Genomic DNA, 17,442 nt, shown 5'->3' on the forward strand with positions numbered 1-17,442 from the left:
GTATCTGCCTCTACTTCTTCTCAATTAAATCACTAAATTACTAAAAATAACAAACTAGAAATAGACCCAAATTTTACTGCTGGCCAAGGGACACATGATGACCTGGTTCCATGCCTGATCTCAGACCTTGTATAGTTTGCTGAAGTTATGAAATATGTTTTTAAAAAGGCCATTTCCAGCTATGACGGAAGATGTGAATAATCAAAGAGGACTGTTTTCTCTCCTCTAGGCAAGATCATGGATGGCCTATAATTGCTTCATCTGTGTGTCCATGCGTGTAGAGATAGTATGTGTGTGTGACGAAGGGAGCATAATGAGTTATGTAAGCCCTTAAGAGAGGTCTGGAATGAAATACCTGAAAACCAGTCACCTCCACCCCAATCCATAACCTCCACAAAATTGGGTGGCTTAGCTCAATATTCTCTGAAGAAATTTCTATTTGTGAGATGAAATTGAACTGCAATTACAAATTGGTCTTCTCTGATAGAAAAAGAGATTTTTTTAGTGGTTTCTTTAAAAGCTATAAGTGGTTTCCCTAATAGGCAACAAATCATGGGACACTGTCTATTATCCAAACACTGCCAGGCTCTAGAGCCTTGTTTGTGAGATGAAAAGCCTATGGATTGGGTGTTTTCGGCAGTCTTGGTGTCTGATCCTATTGATTTTGGAGAAAAAAAGAAATGATAATTGACTAAAAATGATTGATTCGGGAGCCTGCATGAATGGCTTTAGCCTCACTTAAGCTGTTATTTTTATCCTGTCCATGGTGATACGGCTGCTCACTTCAAAACTGTGCAGTCCCTGTTTCGTGGCATTGCCACACCCTAACCACACATTTCTTATTAGGCTCTAGTGTTAAGATCACGCGGTATGTTCTGTAGCGTGGTCTCTCCACCTTTCCCAAGAGAGATGGGGGAAATAAAGAGCTCGAATCTCAGTGGAAGGCTGAAAATCAAAGTAAAAGTACAATACAGGCAGAGTTGACAGGGAGCTTTTCTCTGTTGTTGAGAGGTCATGAAAAGCCAGAGGTCTTAGTGGAGATCAGCAATTCTGAGTTCATCTCACTGGCAGGTAGCATAGCTAACTAAAAGAGTTGGAAAAAAAAAATACCCATGCCACATGAGATAACACCATTTCAACATTATCCCATTTTCACGAGAGGCTTATGCTCTTAAGTTTCTAATGACATGGGTGATTCGAGGCTTTCATATTTTCAAATAGCAGGTATAGATTTGGGCTGATTTAGCCGTGCTTTTGCCTCAGCCCCCATTCACTCTGAGAGATGGCTAACCAAGACTCTGTGAATTACAGTCTGGCTATTGGGTATAGACAATAGAATATTAGTAAATACCAAAGAAGCCCAAATATTTGGAAGGGGCTTTGCTTGCAAAAATTGAACTTGTTATCATTATTTTAAAAATCAGTCATCACTGTAATTTTCAAAGAAGAGTATAAGTTTAAGCTCCAAGCTTTGGTTACTCGTTCAGTTGATTATTTTCAGCTCAGTGATGATTCTTTGTTAAAAACTATGGAATAAAATTTCATCATAGTTTTATCTGATGTAACTCAGTGGGATGGAATAATAAAATAATGAACATTTGTCTGTCACTTTACAGTTTTCACACACATTATCTCACTGATTATCACTAGACTGTGACTTCATGTGTCTGGTATGAAAGACCTTCTTTACCTTCTTTGCCACTGTATCTCCAACACCATGCATAGAGTGTGGCACAAAGTAGGTGCTCAATGAGTATTTATTAAATGAATCGTTGAACCATCTTGTGATGTAAACCCAGCAGATATTACTTTTTTCCCTTTTTATAGGTGAAGCAACATTACAGAGAAGTTTAGTGACTTGCTCAAGGTCAATATAGCCAGCAAGTGGTGGTGCCAGGACTTGAATCTAGTTTAGACTCCAAAACCTGAGCTTTCCTCCACATTCTTGGGTTATGTTGTCTAACTCTAGTACTAATTGGTAAACACCATAATCTGTCTGGGCTTCATTGACCTTATCTGTAAAATAAGAGAAGGCTAGTATTCTGTGGCTCTGTAGTCCCATCTAGGTCTAATACTACAGGCTTAATTTACAGTGTAATTTACAATGTCATCTGGCCTCCAAGAGTCTTCTCTTCACCAAAGAAATGGTGCTCATGGTAGAGTCCAGAGAGTCCAGAGCTGCCAGGCGGCCCCAGAGAAGGGCCACTGTCACAGGTCTGCTTCCTAACTGTGGGATAAAACTTCAGACTAGAAGCTTCTCCCTTTAGGAAGTCAGTGAGGTTGTTTGGAGGTTGGCTGTAAAGAGTCTCTGGGAAAATTCTATGTGATTGTTAACATGCAATTACCAGAAGCCTTCTGGCAACGATGTGCACATTTTACGGCCTTCCTTCCCTGGTTAACTTATTATCTCCATCCCCTTCCCCACAGACACTCCAAGCCACCTTCCACTGCACGTTCACTAGCTGTAAGCAGGGTGTCGCTTTTATAATGAATTCATTGGAAACAGCCTCCTTTCACATGCTACCAATATTTTCGGGATAGATTTCAAATGTGGATTTTACTTTAAAAAAGATCGTTATCCTCATCATACCTATGGCTCCTTTGCAGCAGCTTTGTCAATATTTATCCAGTTGTTATTTGGGGTCTGTTTTTTTTTTTATAGAGAACTGATTAATCCCCACTCCCTAGAATGATAGATTATTTTCCAGCAAACCAAATACAAGCTGAAGGCCCTGTGTAAATTAGTTCTAATTTTCTTCAGCCAGTAGCCCGTTTAAAATGTACACAAACGGAAGATGTCAAGAATACTTAGTCTGTTTTACTTGCCCAAGTTAGCGCCCCCCCAACCTGCTATGAAATCTGATTACAGATGACTGAGAAATAGAAGCCCAGCTGGAATTAGAGACCGCTGTCTCAAATAAGGGCAGAACCCGGCACTACACCCTGAAGAAAGAGGCCTTTTCAGGCTGCACTCCTCTGCAGAATAGAACTTCAGTCATCACCATGGTTTCCAAGTCAGACTCAAATCTCTGGCCATCACTTACCGAAAATTTCGAACCACGAGACTGTGACTGTTTCTAAGAGCTGCATTGTTCAACAGGATCCTCAAGTTAAACAGCATCTTCTTTTGATAATGAAAAAGATGATTCTAATGCTCTTGAAAACGCCTCACCAACGTAGACAATGAGGTGCACCTAAAAGCTAAGAACGATTTCGGTTGCAGTGAGAGAGCAAAGGTAAGATCACCCTTCAACTACCTTATCAAATTCCCCTGGTGAGAGATACTGCAGGGCAGGGTACAGAACACCTGAACTTTAAGCCAAGTTCCACCACTGTGTGTGTGTGTGTGTGTGTGTGTGTGTGTGTGTGTGTGTATGTTTAGAATGAATCCAGATTCTTTTGGTGCCCAGACTCCTCATTTTTCATAATATATTTACGCTGTCACATACTTGTATGAAATCAATTGACAAGTATTCATTGAGCGTATAATATATGCAAGGCATTGCAGTACCGGCTGCTGTGAAGATACATAGAAATAACCCTTTCAGAAAATGTGAATCATCAGTGCAAAACCCAGAGATAGACATGACATCCCTGAGCATTTCCAGTAATATTACTTTTGTAACTCTAAGTCTCAGCTTTCCCACAAAAACAAATAGAAAGAAGTGCCCTAGAGCTATTTTTTGGTGGCAAGAAGCTGGAGTGGGGATAGTGGTCTAGTAAAAAGGTCTCAGTCCCGTAGCTCCCATTGTGCCTCGCATATAGTAGATCTTCAGTAAACTAGAGGTTGCCTATTCTAGCAGGAACCCACAATCATTAGAAGTGGGGACGGAGTACCATATGCTCCCCCTCCCCGGTAGCCTCTCCAGGTCACTAAGGGGTCATCCAACACTTCACATTCATTCATTCATCCACAGTTATACATCAGATATTTTCAAAATCTGTCCTGTGTCAGATATTGGACTAGGCTGGAATTTCAGTGAAGGAAGCTGATCTTACTCTCACAGAGTTCACACTTCAGTAAGGGTGATAAGGTTTGTAAATAATTATCCATAATACAGACCCATAGGACAGGTCCAGATAAAGCGCTGCCATATCATAATGAAGAGAAAGTATCTAATCTGGGAAGGGTGGGAGGCAGGGAAGGAAGGAAAGGGGTGGGGGGCTGCCTCTTCTGATCAATTTATACAACTTTAGCAAACCCAGGTAAGCACTTGCTAGAAGTTTATGCAATGCAAAAAAAAAAAAAAAAGGTGTTATTTAAAAATCAATGATGGAGGGCGCGTATTGCATGGAGCACTGGATGTTATACGCAAACAATGAATCATGGAACATTACATCAAAAGCTAATGATGTACTGTACAGTGACTAACATAACATAATAATAAAAAAAGAAAATCTAAAAAAAATGAAATTAAAAAAAATCAATGATGGCCACTGCAAGGGCAGGGATGGTTGTGATGTCATAATTAATATCAGCAAGGAAATAAATCTTGATGTTATTCCCTTCTACGTACAAAGAATGATGTGAAACAGAGAGGGAAAGACCGAAATGTCCAAACCTTTACTAAATCTTCTGTTCTGGAAAGAATATTCCAAGTGGGGGCAAGTGTTTGCAAGGGTACAAAGGTAAGAAGGTATAGAGTGAATGTTCTAAGTGGGAGAAGAGATGGCTGCTTTGTGGGAAAAGACTGTAAAGCATTTTTGAAGAGGCAAAAGAAGCCAGTTGTTGGATAGGTTTCAGAGAGTGAAATTGTTGCAGCGAGACTGAGAGAAAAGAGTTCAAACGGCATGCTAATGTAGAGCCTGTATCTTAGTTAAGTGTGCTACCTACACAAACAACTCGTGTTAGCAGTGCTGGGGGAGAAATCAAGTGTCCGCCGTGCTGTGGTTCAGAAAGGGGGCAGCACTTCTGAGATGCCAAAGCAACTGAGAAACCCTTGTAATTCTATGGAGGAAGGAGCTCAGTCCCCCAGAGGGGACTAAGAAAACGAAACTACTCATAACCCTTAGCGAGATTGGAAGAGAGAAGCTGCACCACAAGTGGGAGGAGGTTAGAGGTAACTTCACTGAATCTCACAAGACAAGATATCTGGGTAACAAGTGGGAAAGCACCTTACACGATTTGACATTAGTCCTCAGAATTCATCCAGAGGCTTTTACCGACCCAACACCGTGACTCCTCTGATTCCACGTCAACTGCCTCGTTTGGCTCCCTACCTCGTTCCTTTTGCTTACCCAGCCCTCCATTCACTCATTTTTCTCTTCCACCAACAACAGCTGTGCAGCTGCTGCAGGCTGGGTCTCTGGGCTCTGTGGGATTGAGTGATAGACAGGAGTGATGCGTACTTTCCCATATGGAAATGGAGTCAACCATTTGGAATGACTCCAGAGGACAGATTTGTCTCTGTTCCCTGACCCCAGGCATTCTAACCAAGGGGGAGGGGTTTGTTCTCTGCTTCCTTGCATCAGGCACCATGGGACCTCCAGCTTGGCTTGCTCTTCATCCATCATTGGGGGCTGGGGTAGGGATTAGGTGAGGTTCCTGGAGGAGGTGGCAATGATCTCTGATGACTTGGGAAGAATTATGGAGTTGTCAAAACTGGAGGAAGCTACAAAGGATATTACAGCAAAGGAAGGAATCTGTGAGTAGACCCAGAGGAAGGACTAAATAGGGTGTGTGGGGTAACAACAACTTTCACAGTGATGAATCCACCTCATCATTGACCATTTAAATAAGGCCCCACTACCACCCAGGAAATAATGAAAAACATAAACCCATGTCCTGTTTGTATCCCCTTTGCATTCAGTCTCCCCCCATGTAACTGCCACTTCTTAATGAGAGCACCCACAGCTGTCTGCCTGAAGACACTCCCTCGCCCCTGTGTGGCAACCGTGAGGCATATTTTACACAATCCCCTAAAGGGCCCTGGTGGGACTGAGCATTGATTATCCACAGGAGTAACCTGCTCATCGGTGTACCCTGTATTGGCTGCCATCCCTTCCTTGTCTCCCTTCCCTTGTTCCCCTACCAGTGCTTCCTAGGATCGTCTTCCGAATAAATCACTTGACCTCAAATTCCTTTCTCAATATCTGCTTCTATAGGAACCCAGTATTTGCCCAGATCTACCTTCTCAACAATTTTTCAATGCTGTTTTGTGTTCTCTTCCTGCAGACCCTCTTATCTCTTATTTGGTACCTGGGCTTTCAGTGTTAACATCCTTGTTCCCCACACCATATGGAACCCTCACTCTCAGATCGAGCCCTGGTTACCTTGAAACTGGTAGTGTGCTAGTAAATGTTTAATAACCAGCTCTCAAAAAAAGAAGAAGAAAAGAAAAGAAAAAAAGCTTTGATCTGTGGCATTGACTGATTTGTGTGGTATAAATGCTCCCACCATGGCCAGATTCAGGCTACCAAAGTGACATCACTGAACATGGAGTTGGGAAGAGAGGTGTAAGATTGGCTCTTGCAAGCCATTGTGAGCACACCACTGCCTGTGACTCCCACCCAGAAAGGAGAATCCTCTCTAGGTTTGGAAAGGAATATTGGAGCCAGATTGTTGAGGGCCTTGAAAGCCGGATTTTGAGGTTAAGAAATTAATCTGTAGTCAAAGGAAGATTGCTAAAGTTTTAGAGCTGGGGCAGACAGGTGGACATATGTTATTATCTGCATTGTATTTTGAAAATATCAATCCAACAGCATTGTGTAAGAAGTATCGTGGACAGAAAATTGAGGCAAAGAGACAAAGGTTATTGTGCTATAACAAGGACATGAGCACATACTGGGGATGTGGAAATAGAAAACAGGATGGATGCAAGAGAGATTTAGCGACTAGATCCACCTATCAGAACAATTGATAGGATATTGACAGAAGGGAAATGATAAAGTTAATGAGACTCCAGGATTTCAAGTTTATCCTGTCACTTGACATTTGAGTCTAAAATTCCAAATGGCCAAATGTTACCATTGGGGATATAAAGAATGTTAGTTTCTTGACATTTAAAGCTTATAAGCATCATGTGTGAACTTGCAATATTCCTTTGAAATTGCTTACTGTTTCCCTTGTGAAGTCCAGGCATTGAAGGGGGAATCAATGTGATGTAAAGAATTGTGGGAAGGATGCTTGAAGATCAAACGTGACCTCTGGCTGGGTTGCTAACAGATAGTGAATTTGGCCAAATCACTTGATTCCCTTAAGACCCTCAAAGTCCTCACCTATCTAAATAAAGATTTACAAAATGAGCTATTACACTACTTGAGAAACTTTAACATGCAACCAAACACGAGGTACAGTGTCTAAGAGCCTTGGCATAGCTATTGCCAAAGATCCATTGCAAATTTCAGCTCTGCACAAATAAGACATATGGCTGTTACCGCAGTGAGAAACTCTGTTTATTTCAGTGCTACTAATTACATAAATACTTTTTATAGCTGGTTGTCTGGAATCTTTAGGATCCTAAGAAACATAAAGCATTTGCATGCAGTACACACTTTAGTTACAAGCTCTATGGGATTGTTTCTGGTACTCTAATTTATGCTAGATAAGAACAAAAAAATCATGTATCCCTATCTGAGACCAGAGGCCATCCCATGACCATGAGGAGAAGCAAGACCAAAAGCCATCCTGTGACCATAAGAAGAAGCAGCCTTAGAATGAAGTTGTGGTTTCCCAGGGGTCAGGAAGGAAGGAATCTTTATCATTTATGACATCATTGAGTTGCAAAATCAACCAACTGCATGACCCTCCCTACCACTAGACACCTTGTTATATAAAATAATAAATGTCCTTTTTGTTGAAGTCACTTTGGATTGAGGTTTTTGTCATAACCAAATGCATGCTAACTAATACGTGATTTGACTTAGGTTTTTGAAGGTTTATTTCTCATATAACAACAAGGAAATAATAATGTCCCTCAAAGGTGTGGGTTCTAGTTCAGAACCTATCGTTTATATATTGAATGACCTCGGGCAAGTCAGTTTCCTTATCAGCAAACAAAAACAATACTCTTTTTCTCTTCTTTTTTGAAAAAGATTTATTTATTTTAGAGAGAGAGAGCATGAGAGAACATGAACAGGAGGGCAGAGGGAGAGGGAGAGAGAATCTCAAGCAGACTCTGCTCTGAGCGGGAAGCCCCGTGTAGAGCTCAATCTCATGACCCTGAGTTCACCAAGGTGCTGCACCCTGAGCAGAAACCAAGAGTCCGATGTTTAACCAACTGTGCCACCCAGGCGCCCCATCTTCATTTTTTAAATTTTGATTAAATGAATATACTTAATATGTTGTGTAATTTAAAATTTTTAATTAGCATACAGTAAACTTAACTCTCTCTCTCTCTCTCTCTCTCTCTCTTTTTTTTTTTTTTTTTGGTGCACAGAGCTATGAGTTGTAGCACATATATGGATTCGTGTAACCATTACCACAATCAGACATGGAACAGTTCCATCTCCCCCCAGAGTTCCCTTTTCAATTCTTTTGTAGTCATGCCCTCCTCTCACACTGATCTTTTCTCTCTCTCCTATGCTTTTCCCATTTACAGAATGTAACATAAATGGAATCATACAGAATGTAATCTTCTGACATTAGCTTCTTCCACTCAGTGTGGTACCTTTGAGATTCATTGTATTACTGTGTTTATCACTAGTTTGTTCCTTTTTATTGCTGAATAGTATTCCTGTGTGTATCATAATTTGTTTATTCATTCCCTATTAAAGGACTTTGGGTTTTTTCCTGGTTTTAGAACTTATAAATAGAGCTGTCACAAACATTTGTATATAGGTTTTTGTGTGAATAAGTTTGATTTCTCTAGGGTAAATATTTAGGAGTAGAGTGGCTGGATTATGTGGTAGGTATACATTTAACTTTTGAAGAAACTGCCAAAATATTTTCCAGAGTGGCTATACCATTTTGCAGTTTCCCTAGTAATGCATGAGAGCTCCAATTGCTCTGTGTCCTTGCTAGCGCTGGTATTGTCAGTATTTTTCATTGTTGCCATCCAGATAGGTATGTAGTAGTTTCTAATTGAGGTTTTAGTCTGCATCTCCCTAAAAGCTAATGATGTTGAGCATCTTTCCATGTGCTTATTTGCCATCCATATATCTTCTTTGGTGAAGTGTCTCTCAAATCTTTTGCCTACTTTATTTTTTTCCAGTTTTATCGAGAAATAATTGACATACATCACTGCATATGTTTAAGGCATACAGCATGATGGTTTGATTCATGTATGTTGAGAAGTGATCATCACAATAGGTTCAGCTAACATCCATCTTCTCATATACACACAATAAAAAGAATAGAAAATGGGGGAAAATTTTTCTCTTTGTGATGAGAACAACTGCTTTCCTACATTTCATACAACATGCCTACTTAATTTTTTAATTGAGTCATTAGTTTTCTTACTGTTTAGTTTTGAGAGTTCTTTATATATTCTTGATACAAGATCTTTATTGGATATGTGATTTGCAAATATTTTCTTCCAGTCAGCAGTTTGTCTATTCATTCTCTTGATAGTGTCTTTTGCAGAACAAATTTTTAAATTTTGATCAAGTTCAACTTACCATTTTTTCTTTTTATGGACTATGCTGTCAATGCTGTATCCACGAGCTCTTTGCCTAAGCCAAGGTCACAAAGATTTTCTCCTATGTCTTCTGAAAGTTTTGTAACCTTACAAATTACATTTAGATATATGATCCATTCTGAGTTAAGTTTTGTCTGAGGTATGAAGTTTAGGTTGAGGGTTTGGAGGGGTGGGCATACAGGAATCCGTTTTCCCTTTCCTTAAAAGCCTTCTATGTCCTAGGTCATATCCAATTTGCTGAAGAATCCAAAAAATCCTTTTATGTTAATGTCCCTGGAATGCTTTGTGAACTGTAAAGCTGTGTCCTATTGTAAGAACGTATTTTTATGCGGCTTGGATATGCATGGGAATTGACAATAGAAAATAAATTAGAATTATGATGGTGAAATAAATCACCCATCAGCTGGCTACGGTTTTTCTTTCTCATTTATACATATATATATATCACCCACAGAGCTCCTGCTTTACAGAGAATTTGAAAATTACTTTTTAATTAACAGATAGTAATAGGACTTTGTCAAAATATTGATTCAGGGGTGTTTTCTTGCTGCATCACTGCTAAGTATTTGTTCAAACATGCAGGCCCTAGGGGAAATTGTGAAATCAGTGAAGATTATCTCTGATCCCCTCTCCACCTCTTTTCCCACCATATCCTTTCAACTGATGCATGTGAAGAAGGTAGACAAGAGTCCTAAATGAAAACCCAAATTCTGAACCAGAGCGTGAAAAGCTGATTATCAAATTCAAGTGTAATCTCCTTTTTCTCTCGTCATAAAATCACATTTCCATTGAAGTCACTCTTCTGTTAATCATTTACTCTGGCAGTTGGTGATTTTAAGCAGGACTTCAAATTTTTCAGAGCTTAGATAAGGAAAGAAATCTCAAGTTTTCCTACCTGGTGTTCCTTGTTTTGTGATCTGGTAAATTCTGTCCTTAGAGGGCAATATTAGGAAATGCACACACAATTTATGAGTTAGGAAAAGAGCAAATAAATATGGTTAATGATCCAACCTTAGTGTCAGAGGCAGATGAGATGCAAAAGGTGAGGTTATCTTTTATGGGTGCCCTTTTATTTGCTTAAGCTCTCACCCAGAATCCTAGAGCCTTCTCTTTCCCAATAGGCTGATTCCAATTCCTCCCCTCAGAAGCACAGAGGTCAATCTGTGCATAAAGGAGATTTATTAGCAGACCAAAGGCTATCAGGCATTAAGCAAACAGGGAAATCACAGAGATTCAAAGTCCACCAAGGGCCTGAACAATCATACCTGATGCTCTCTAGGACGGCCAGATACTTCTAGAGTTTGAGTGATGTGGGGGCCCTGTGAGGCTATTGGCATTGCTTCCTGTTGCCCAGCACTTGGTTTAGAAGCACTGTCCCAAGAGTAATTTCCATGGCAATATTCTCACCTTGAGCCCAGGACACATTTCCTGGATGTCCTCAAAAATCACTGTTTTGTGAATGCCTTCCCCACCCTCTTCTGGCTCTTGATGAAATCCTCTTTGTGGTTGGTGCCTCTCTCCAGATACTACCTGTGAAGTCCTCTTTATCTGCTCGTGACTGTTTTATTTGACCACATCTTCTAAGTAATTGTTTTATTTGACCGTATCTTCTAAGCTCTGCCCTCACCTTAAGTGACTAGCTAAACAATAGCCTTCTTTTTTTAAGGCTACACTACTGGTAACAATTTTGTGGTCTATAAAGATGGAACCTAACCAGGGTCCAGAAGATAAACTATGAGAATGTTGTCTCTAAAGTGACAAAGAAACAAGCCTTTTTCCTGGAGCTTTGTTGACTATTTGGAGTCTGGGACAGGGGATTAGGCACTCACCATGACCCATTCCACCCTCCAGGATTCTTCAACTGGAATTCAACATCCTTTCTTCCAAAGAACCAAGGAGTTCATGGATTCCCAGCTCATCCTCTATAGTTCCCCAGTGTATTACCATTAAAGAATAATCTTAATCATCTGGGAAGCCGTACAAAGAGAATTAATTCACAGATTTCAAAGTCAGTTACGGTTGAAGAGCTATTTATTGCGAGCAAATTCCTCAGCCTCTCTAAACCTGTTTTGTCCTCTGTTAACTGGTGGTACTGTCTCATGATTTTGTTGTGAAGACAAAATGTGATTGATGGCTATAGAGTACTATAGTAGTACTCTACACTGTATGCTACTCTGTATTGTACTGCAGTAGTCTACCCAGCTCAGTGTTCAACAAATGTTAGCTTTTAGTAGTTACTGGCATCAGAACATATGGTGAGAGCCCCCACACCCTACCCCAGTTGTTGGTTTATTATAGTCACTTTCCTAGAAATAAAAGAGAGGTGCACCTTGTTTTTTTTTTTCCACCATTGTCCTTTAAACTAATCAAAAATAAGAAAGAAATAAAACCAATGTTTTTCAGTGAGGACCTATGATGTGTTTTCTTCTCTCTTTTCCTTTTCTCCCTCAATGATGGGAAAACCAGGGACTTTGTTCTCCCTCAGTACTTCAACTAACTTTTCATGTTTCTAGTCTTTTACTGCCTCATGGTATTTTCCTTCTGTAACCCTGCCATGCTAATCAACGTATCCCATTTGAGATGGAAATACGATAAAGTAATTAATGATTAAGTGCTTTGAAAATACAAAGGACTCTGTAAATGCCAACAGCCAGCATTGCTTTCCTGTATAATGAAACAGTGTAATAAAAAAAAATCATAAAATCTTTTCGCTACCCCAGCCACTACTCTTTTTGCCAGTTAAAATGTATAATTATTGCCTGTTTGTTCAAAGCAAGGAGGGACATGAAAACAATCCAGTCGATTTTCTAAAGTAAGTGTCCCTAATCAATTGAACACAAAAAGTCTGGAGACATCAACAATACATTTTGCAAAGTTCATATGAGAATAACCCATCATAATCACCTTTAGTTTCCAACGATATGATTGACTCTTCCCCCACCCACAAGCTCTTTTTCTGCAATGAATGTGCCGTTCACATCTCATGTCTTATATGAGTTAGTTTATATCAATGCCAGGTGTTTTATTTTATTTTATTTGTTTATTTGAGAGAGAGAGAGAAAGAGAGAGAGAGAACAAGAAGGGTGGAGGGGGAGAGGGAGAGGGAGAAGCAGACTCCCTGTTGAGCAGGGAGCCCGATGTGGGGGCTCGATCCCAGGACCCTGGGATCATGACCTGAGCTGAAGGCAGACGCTTAACTGACTGAGCCACCCAGGCGCCCACTACCAGGTATTTTTGTGCACCATGCGTCATAACAGCAGGACACTGGACACAGAGGATAAATAATCCAGGTAACCTTAGGTTAGGTAGGGGGCAAAGATTAAATGCATTATTGAGTTTAGAAGAAACTGTTTGATCAACTTAAAGTGAAAGCTATTTGCTAGTTTTCCTATCGTAATTCCAAATGGGACAACATTTTGAAGTTGCTAGGTGTAACTGCCATACCTGGAAGGCCACCTATTTCTTTGTGTTTGGGGAAGCCTGGGAACTTCAGTATGATTCTACAAATGACTAAGACATAGTGAAGGATCCAAAGAATTGGGTTTCCACTAGAGGCTCTGGACATATTCCACCACCCAGGATTCAGGGTTGTTTTGGAACCCAACTCATATAAAAGGTTTTAACAATTTTTAAATTGATCATAATTTTCAGAACATTCTGTGCTATTTTTTTCTTTTTCATCCCAGTACTACCCTTTCACTTAACAAAGTAATATTGGCACCTGACACTCTTCCTTAACTCTATTAAGTAAGAATAATTAAAAGTTATTTACGTTCAATTATTTGCTTATCTGCTTCTTTGTGCTTTCTCTTTTCATCAATACCAATTTTAGCTTCATTTAATCAAAGTGGTAAAATAATTAGATAGATAAGAGATTTAAAGTAAAACTGATGTATGAACCTTGATAAGACCATAAGGTCTCCTGGAATATTAACTTCCTTTATCACTGTTCTCCCTAAGGTTCACCTTGATTTTTATACGCCTCTTAACTTGGATGGGGGATATGGGGAAGCTATTAAAATCAACATGAAATGTCAAAAGGCAAGTAAGGTTAGAATGCTTCAATATCTAATGTCATAGGAGGAATTCCAGAAATATTATGACTTGCTGATATATGTAGAAGTTTCATAGACAATGAGAAACTGGGTCAAACTGACCATTTAGAACTACTCATCAGAAAAAAGGAAAGATTTTAAGCTGCGCATTTATTAAACATTTAACATAAGCATAGTATCTTCCTTACTAGATTCTTGAGAGGTCTGAGATCATGGAATGTTAGACATAGATGGACCCCGAATATCTTAATCCAACTCTCCTCCAGAGGACCAGGGAAGTACAGTGACATTCTCAAAGTCAGGTAAAGGAGGGAGAAAGAGAGAAAAAGCAAGTGAGAGAGCAGGAAATAGAAAAACAGCTTCTCGACTGCTAAGGAAAGCTCTTTCCATTACTGACTGACAGAAAAGGAGGGGTCTTATCTGCCCAGCATGCGAAACCCCCTCTAGTTCTCATTGTGCGAATCTTAGTGTTGAGTCTTAGTGTAAAACTTCCCTCCCTCCCTCCAGCCCCTGCAAAGCCAGGTCATGGACACATAACCCAGCAGACATTCTCACCTGGGGCTTTGAATCTTGAAGGACTAAAGGAAAAGAGCCAGGGAGATGAGATTTACAATGCTATAATCTACCAACAGTTCTGGCTGTGTCCTATGGCTAACACTCTCTTGCCACGGTGACTAGGCCCAGTGGTGGCTGTGAACTATAATGAAGTCATCAGCAACATCCTCCCCCAATCTCTGGCTGCCTCACCTCCCTAATTTCCCCCATTTGCCCAAGCATTCCTCTCCAGATCCTCTGTTAATTCTGTGGGTTCCCTGATGATTTCCTACTAATCCTCTTCTCCACTCCCCTGCAAGAACTCTGGCTGATTCAGGAATTGGTACCACAAAGTAAGCTGCAGGCAACTGCCCCTCAGGGAAAAGTGATAAAATCAGGGTTGGTTGACAGACATTAAAACCTCCCCTTAGAAATACAGCGGCAAAACATCCGATTAAACAATTGCTTATGGTCACTTGGAATGCTGGTTGAGAGTACAATTTAAGGAGAAGAGTGTGAAGGGTATGAAGAGTACAGTGACAGCCAATGAGGTAGCTGCTTCTTATAATGAGTAGCGTAATGGTGAAAAAAGTCATCTGCCTCAGCAGATCTGAGATGGTCAAAGATAAACTCAGACTTTGGTTTGATCCTGTATGCTGATGAGTTACAATATCAGGAGTATTCACAGCCCTGGTTTCAGAGGTGCATATCGTGGCATTATCTGGGTTAGACTGAAAACTGGAAAATTCACATGGAAATATATGAGAAGATTTAGAGAACCCTAAGCATGCTGAACCCATCATTCTCACTGACTCTCCCTTGCCAGCTCAAGAAATCTCTCCTGCCTTGTCTAATAACCCTGTTCTTCCCTTGATTGAAGATGCTTTTGTAAGATGAAGGCAGTTCTCCTCATCCTTCCCCACCAATTCCCAAGATTGTCAGATCTCACCATGATTCTGGGAGGGGGATGTCAATGATAAAGTCAGAAGCCAAGGAGGGCAAAGAACTCCTGGATTTCTAGTTTATATTGAAAAAAAACTCTGGAAAATGTGTATGAGAATAGAGTAAAAGGATGCTTGATCAAGGATGAGAGATGTAATTTTGGGTTGGTCTGGATTCAACAGTTCAAGATTCATTGTAGATTGGGTAGCTATATTGAGTCCAAGGAGTAAAGAAGGGAAATGCTCCCAGTAGACAAAACTTCAAGTAGAGTACCTTGACTGGCATTTAACTTGCAGGGAGAGAAGCCCTGAGGCATGGATCTATAGGAATTCATAAGCAGTTGTTAATGGTTTGGCCAGATGATTAGGGACATGGAAGGGGCAAGATTAAAGACTGGACACAAGTGTTCCCTATATGAATAGCAGCTGAAAAACACCAACATTGTATTGATAGAAATATACGTTCAATGAAGTTTAGGTATTAACAGCCCAAGAGGTTTAGGTGTTCTATCAGGAAAACACTGATTAGGGCATTTTATATACATTTTTATGGGTGGGATAATATATACATTTTTCTGGCTGCATAGCATTTGAACCCCCAATTAGATTTAAAAATCTTATTCCTGCTCTCTTATGTAAAGATTGAGAGACATAAAGCGAACTTCCTAAGATTGGGAAATGGGGGAAGGAAGCAAATGAAAGAGAGAGAGAGAGAGAGTAAGCAAGCAGAGAACTGGAAATAAAAACCAATCTCTCTACTCTTGCTGATAGTCTTACTGTTGCAGATTAATAAAGGCTATCTAGGAGGTCATTTGTTAATGGAGATTTGTCTTTTTTTAAGATGAGACAGAATTGTCTTGTTTGTGAGCTCTTTCCATATTTCTAGAAATCCCCAAATGTGTGAGTTTTGAAAGAAGGCAGCAGCCCAGTTCCCATCAAGGAAGCCAAAGGAAGCAATATTCCCTGTCTTCTCTGCCCTTGGCAAAGAGGGTGAACTAGTAGATGAACTAGCCCAGGCCAATTGGATGCTTCCACCCAGGACATTCTCAAGAATGTGACCAAAAGACAAAGGGACAATGAGATTAGAAGCGTGGTGGAAGCAGTGGCATTGTCTAGCAGTGGTGTCCTACAGATTGCTCCTGCTGGGTAGCTTTCCTTGATCTATGCCTTTTTCTTTTACTAGCCCCATTCCCCAATCTTCCCACTGATTCTCTGCATTAGTTGATAGCCTCGAGTGCTAGATATCTACCCAGGAAAGCTGATTTGCATGGGCTACATCAATGAGCTCCCGTGTCTTCTAGCTTCTGGTTGGATTTGGCCATTGGAACCTCAGCTGGAGAGTAGAGAGAGGGAGTAGAGTGACGTCAAAAGATATATCCTTCTGGTTTCTCAAGAGGTCACCTTGGGTTCCTCAACAGAAATTCACTGTTCCTCCCAAAGTGGCCTACTCTGCACATCTCTCTCTCCTTCCAAGTTCTAATAAGCTCACCATCTCTTCATCTTTTGGGGCGAAAGCAATCAGCCCTGGGTCCTTGCACCATGCCTTGTGGTGGCTCCAACCCACTTCCAACCCTTTGAAATTAGTTCCTTTGTAAATAAACCCTTCTCCAATTATCCTAATAAGAGGGTGTCATCTGTTTGTCAGAAACCTGACTGATATGCCTTCATTTCCTGGTTAACTTTGTGTCAAAGAAACCCAACAGACTTAGCATTCTGACAGGAGGATAAAGAAGGAGCAAAAGACCAGAGTTGGGGTCAAAGGTGAAATTTTCAGTGAATGGTAATAAATGAGACTGAATGTAGCCAAGGGACTCTGTTAGGAAAAAGCCACCCATGGAAAGGCGTAGATAAAAATAGCTCAAAATCCACTCAGAGTCTTCAAACCTGACCCCCAATCAAAAAGGGCAATGGCTAACAGTTGATGTAAAAGGAAGCTTCTGTTCATAGACATACAATTGCTGAACAGTCAGGCCATTCATTTTTAAGTGTCTGGACAGTCATTAAGTCCTCCCTCCCTCTTGCCCAAGTCCTATGGTGTTTTACACAAAGGAAAATGCACGTAGGTTTTTCCACATGTCTCCCCTACAGTTTTCTTCACTGTCAGAGAGACACAGCTGCACCATGTTTGGAACGATGCAGCATGAAAAAGCTGTTAATCTAGCTCCATCTAGATGCACCAGGCCTAACTGCAGGGCTGCCTCCGGCTTCATTCTAAGAGTATGTACAAAGTAATGAAATTCTAAAAACACAGACCATGAAACAAACACTGGGAATTAAAGTTATGGGAGAAAGTAAACAATATGTGAAGAGCTTACTGGAAGCCAGGCACCACAG

General features: G+C 40.5%; 1 protein-coding gene across 1 annotated transcript in view; it reads right to left on the reverse strand.

Moving 5' to 3' along the window:
• The window catches only part of OTC (ornithine transcarbamylase), a 59,551-nt gene extending 56,362 nt beyond the window's left edge, over nt 1–3,189 (reverse strand). Inside the window, exon 1 of the mRNA XM_040633011.1 lies at nt 3,045–3,189. Coding sequence (XP_040488945.1) covers nt 3,045–3,121 — 77 coding nt within the window. The 5' untranslated portion in view covers nt 3,122–3,189. The remainder of the gene's footprint in view (nt 1–3,044) is intronic.
• Between the last annotated feature and the right edge of the window lie 14,253 nt (nt 3,190–17,442).

The sequence above is a fragment of the Ursus maritimus genome (assembly GCF_017311325.1).
Source record: "Ursus maritimus isolate PB19 chromosome X unlocalized genomic scaffold, ASM1731132v1 scaffold_X1, whole genome shotgun sequence".
Taxonomy (NCBI): domain Eukaryota; kingdom Metazoa; phylum Chordata; class Mammalia; order Carnivora; family Ursidae; genus Ursus; species Ursus maritimus.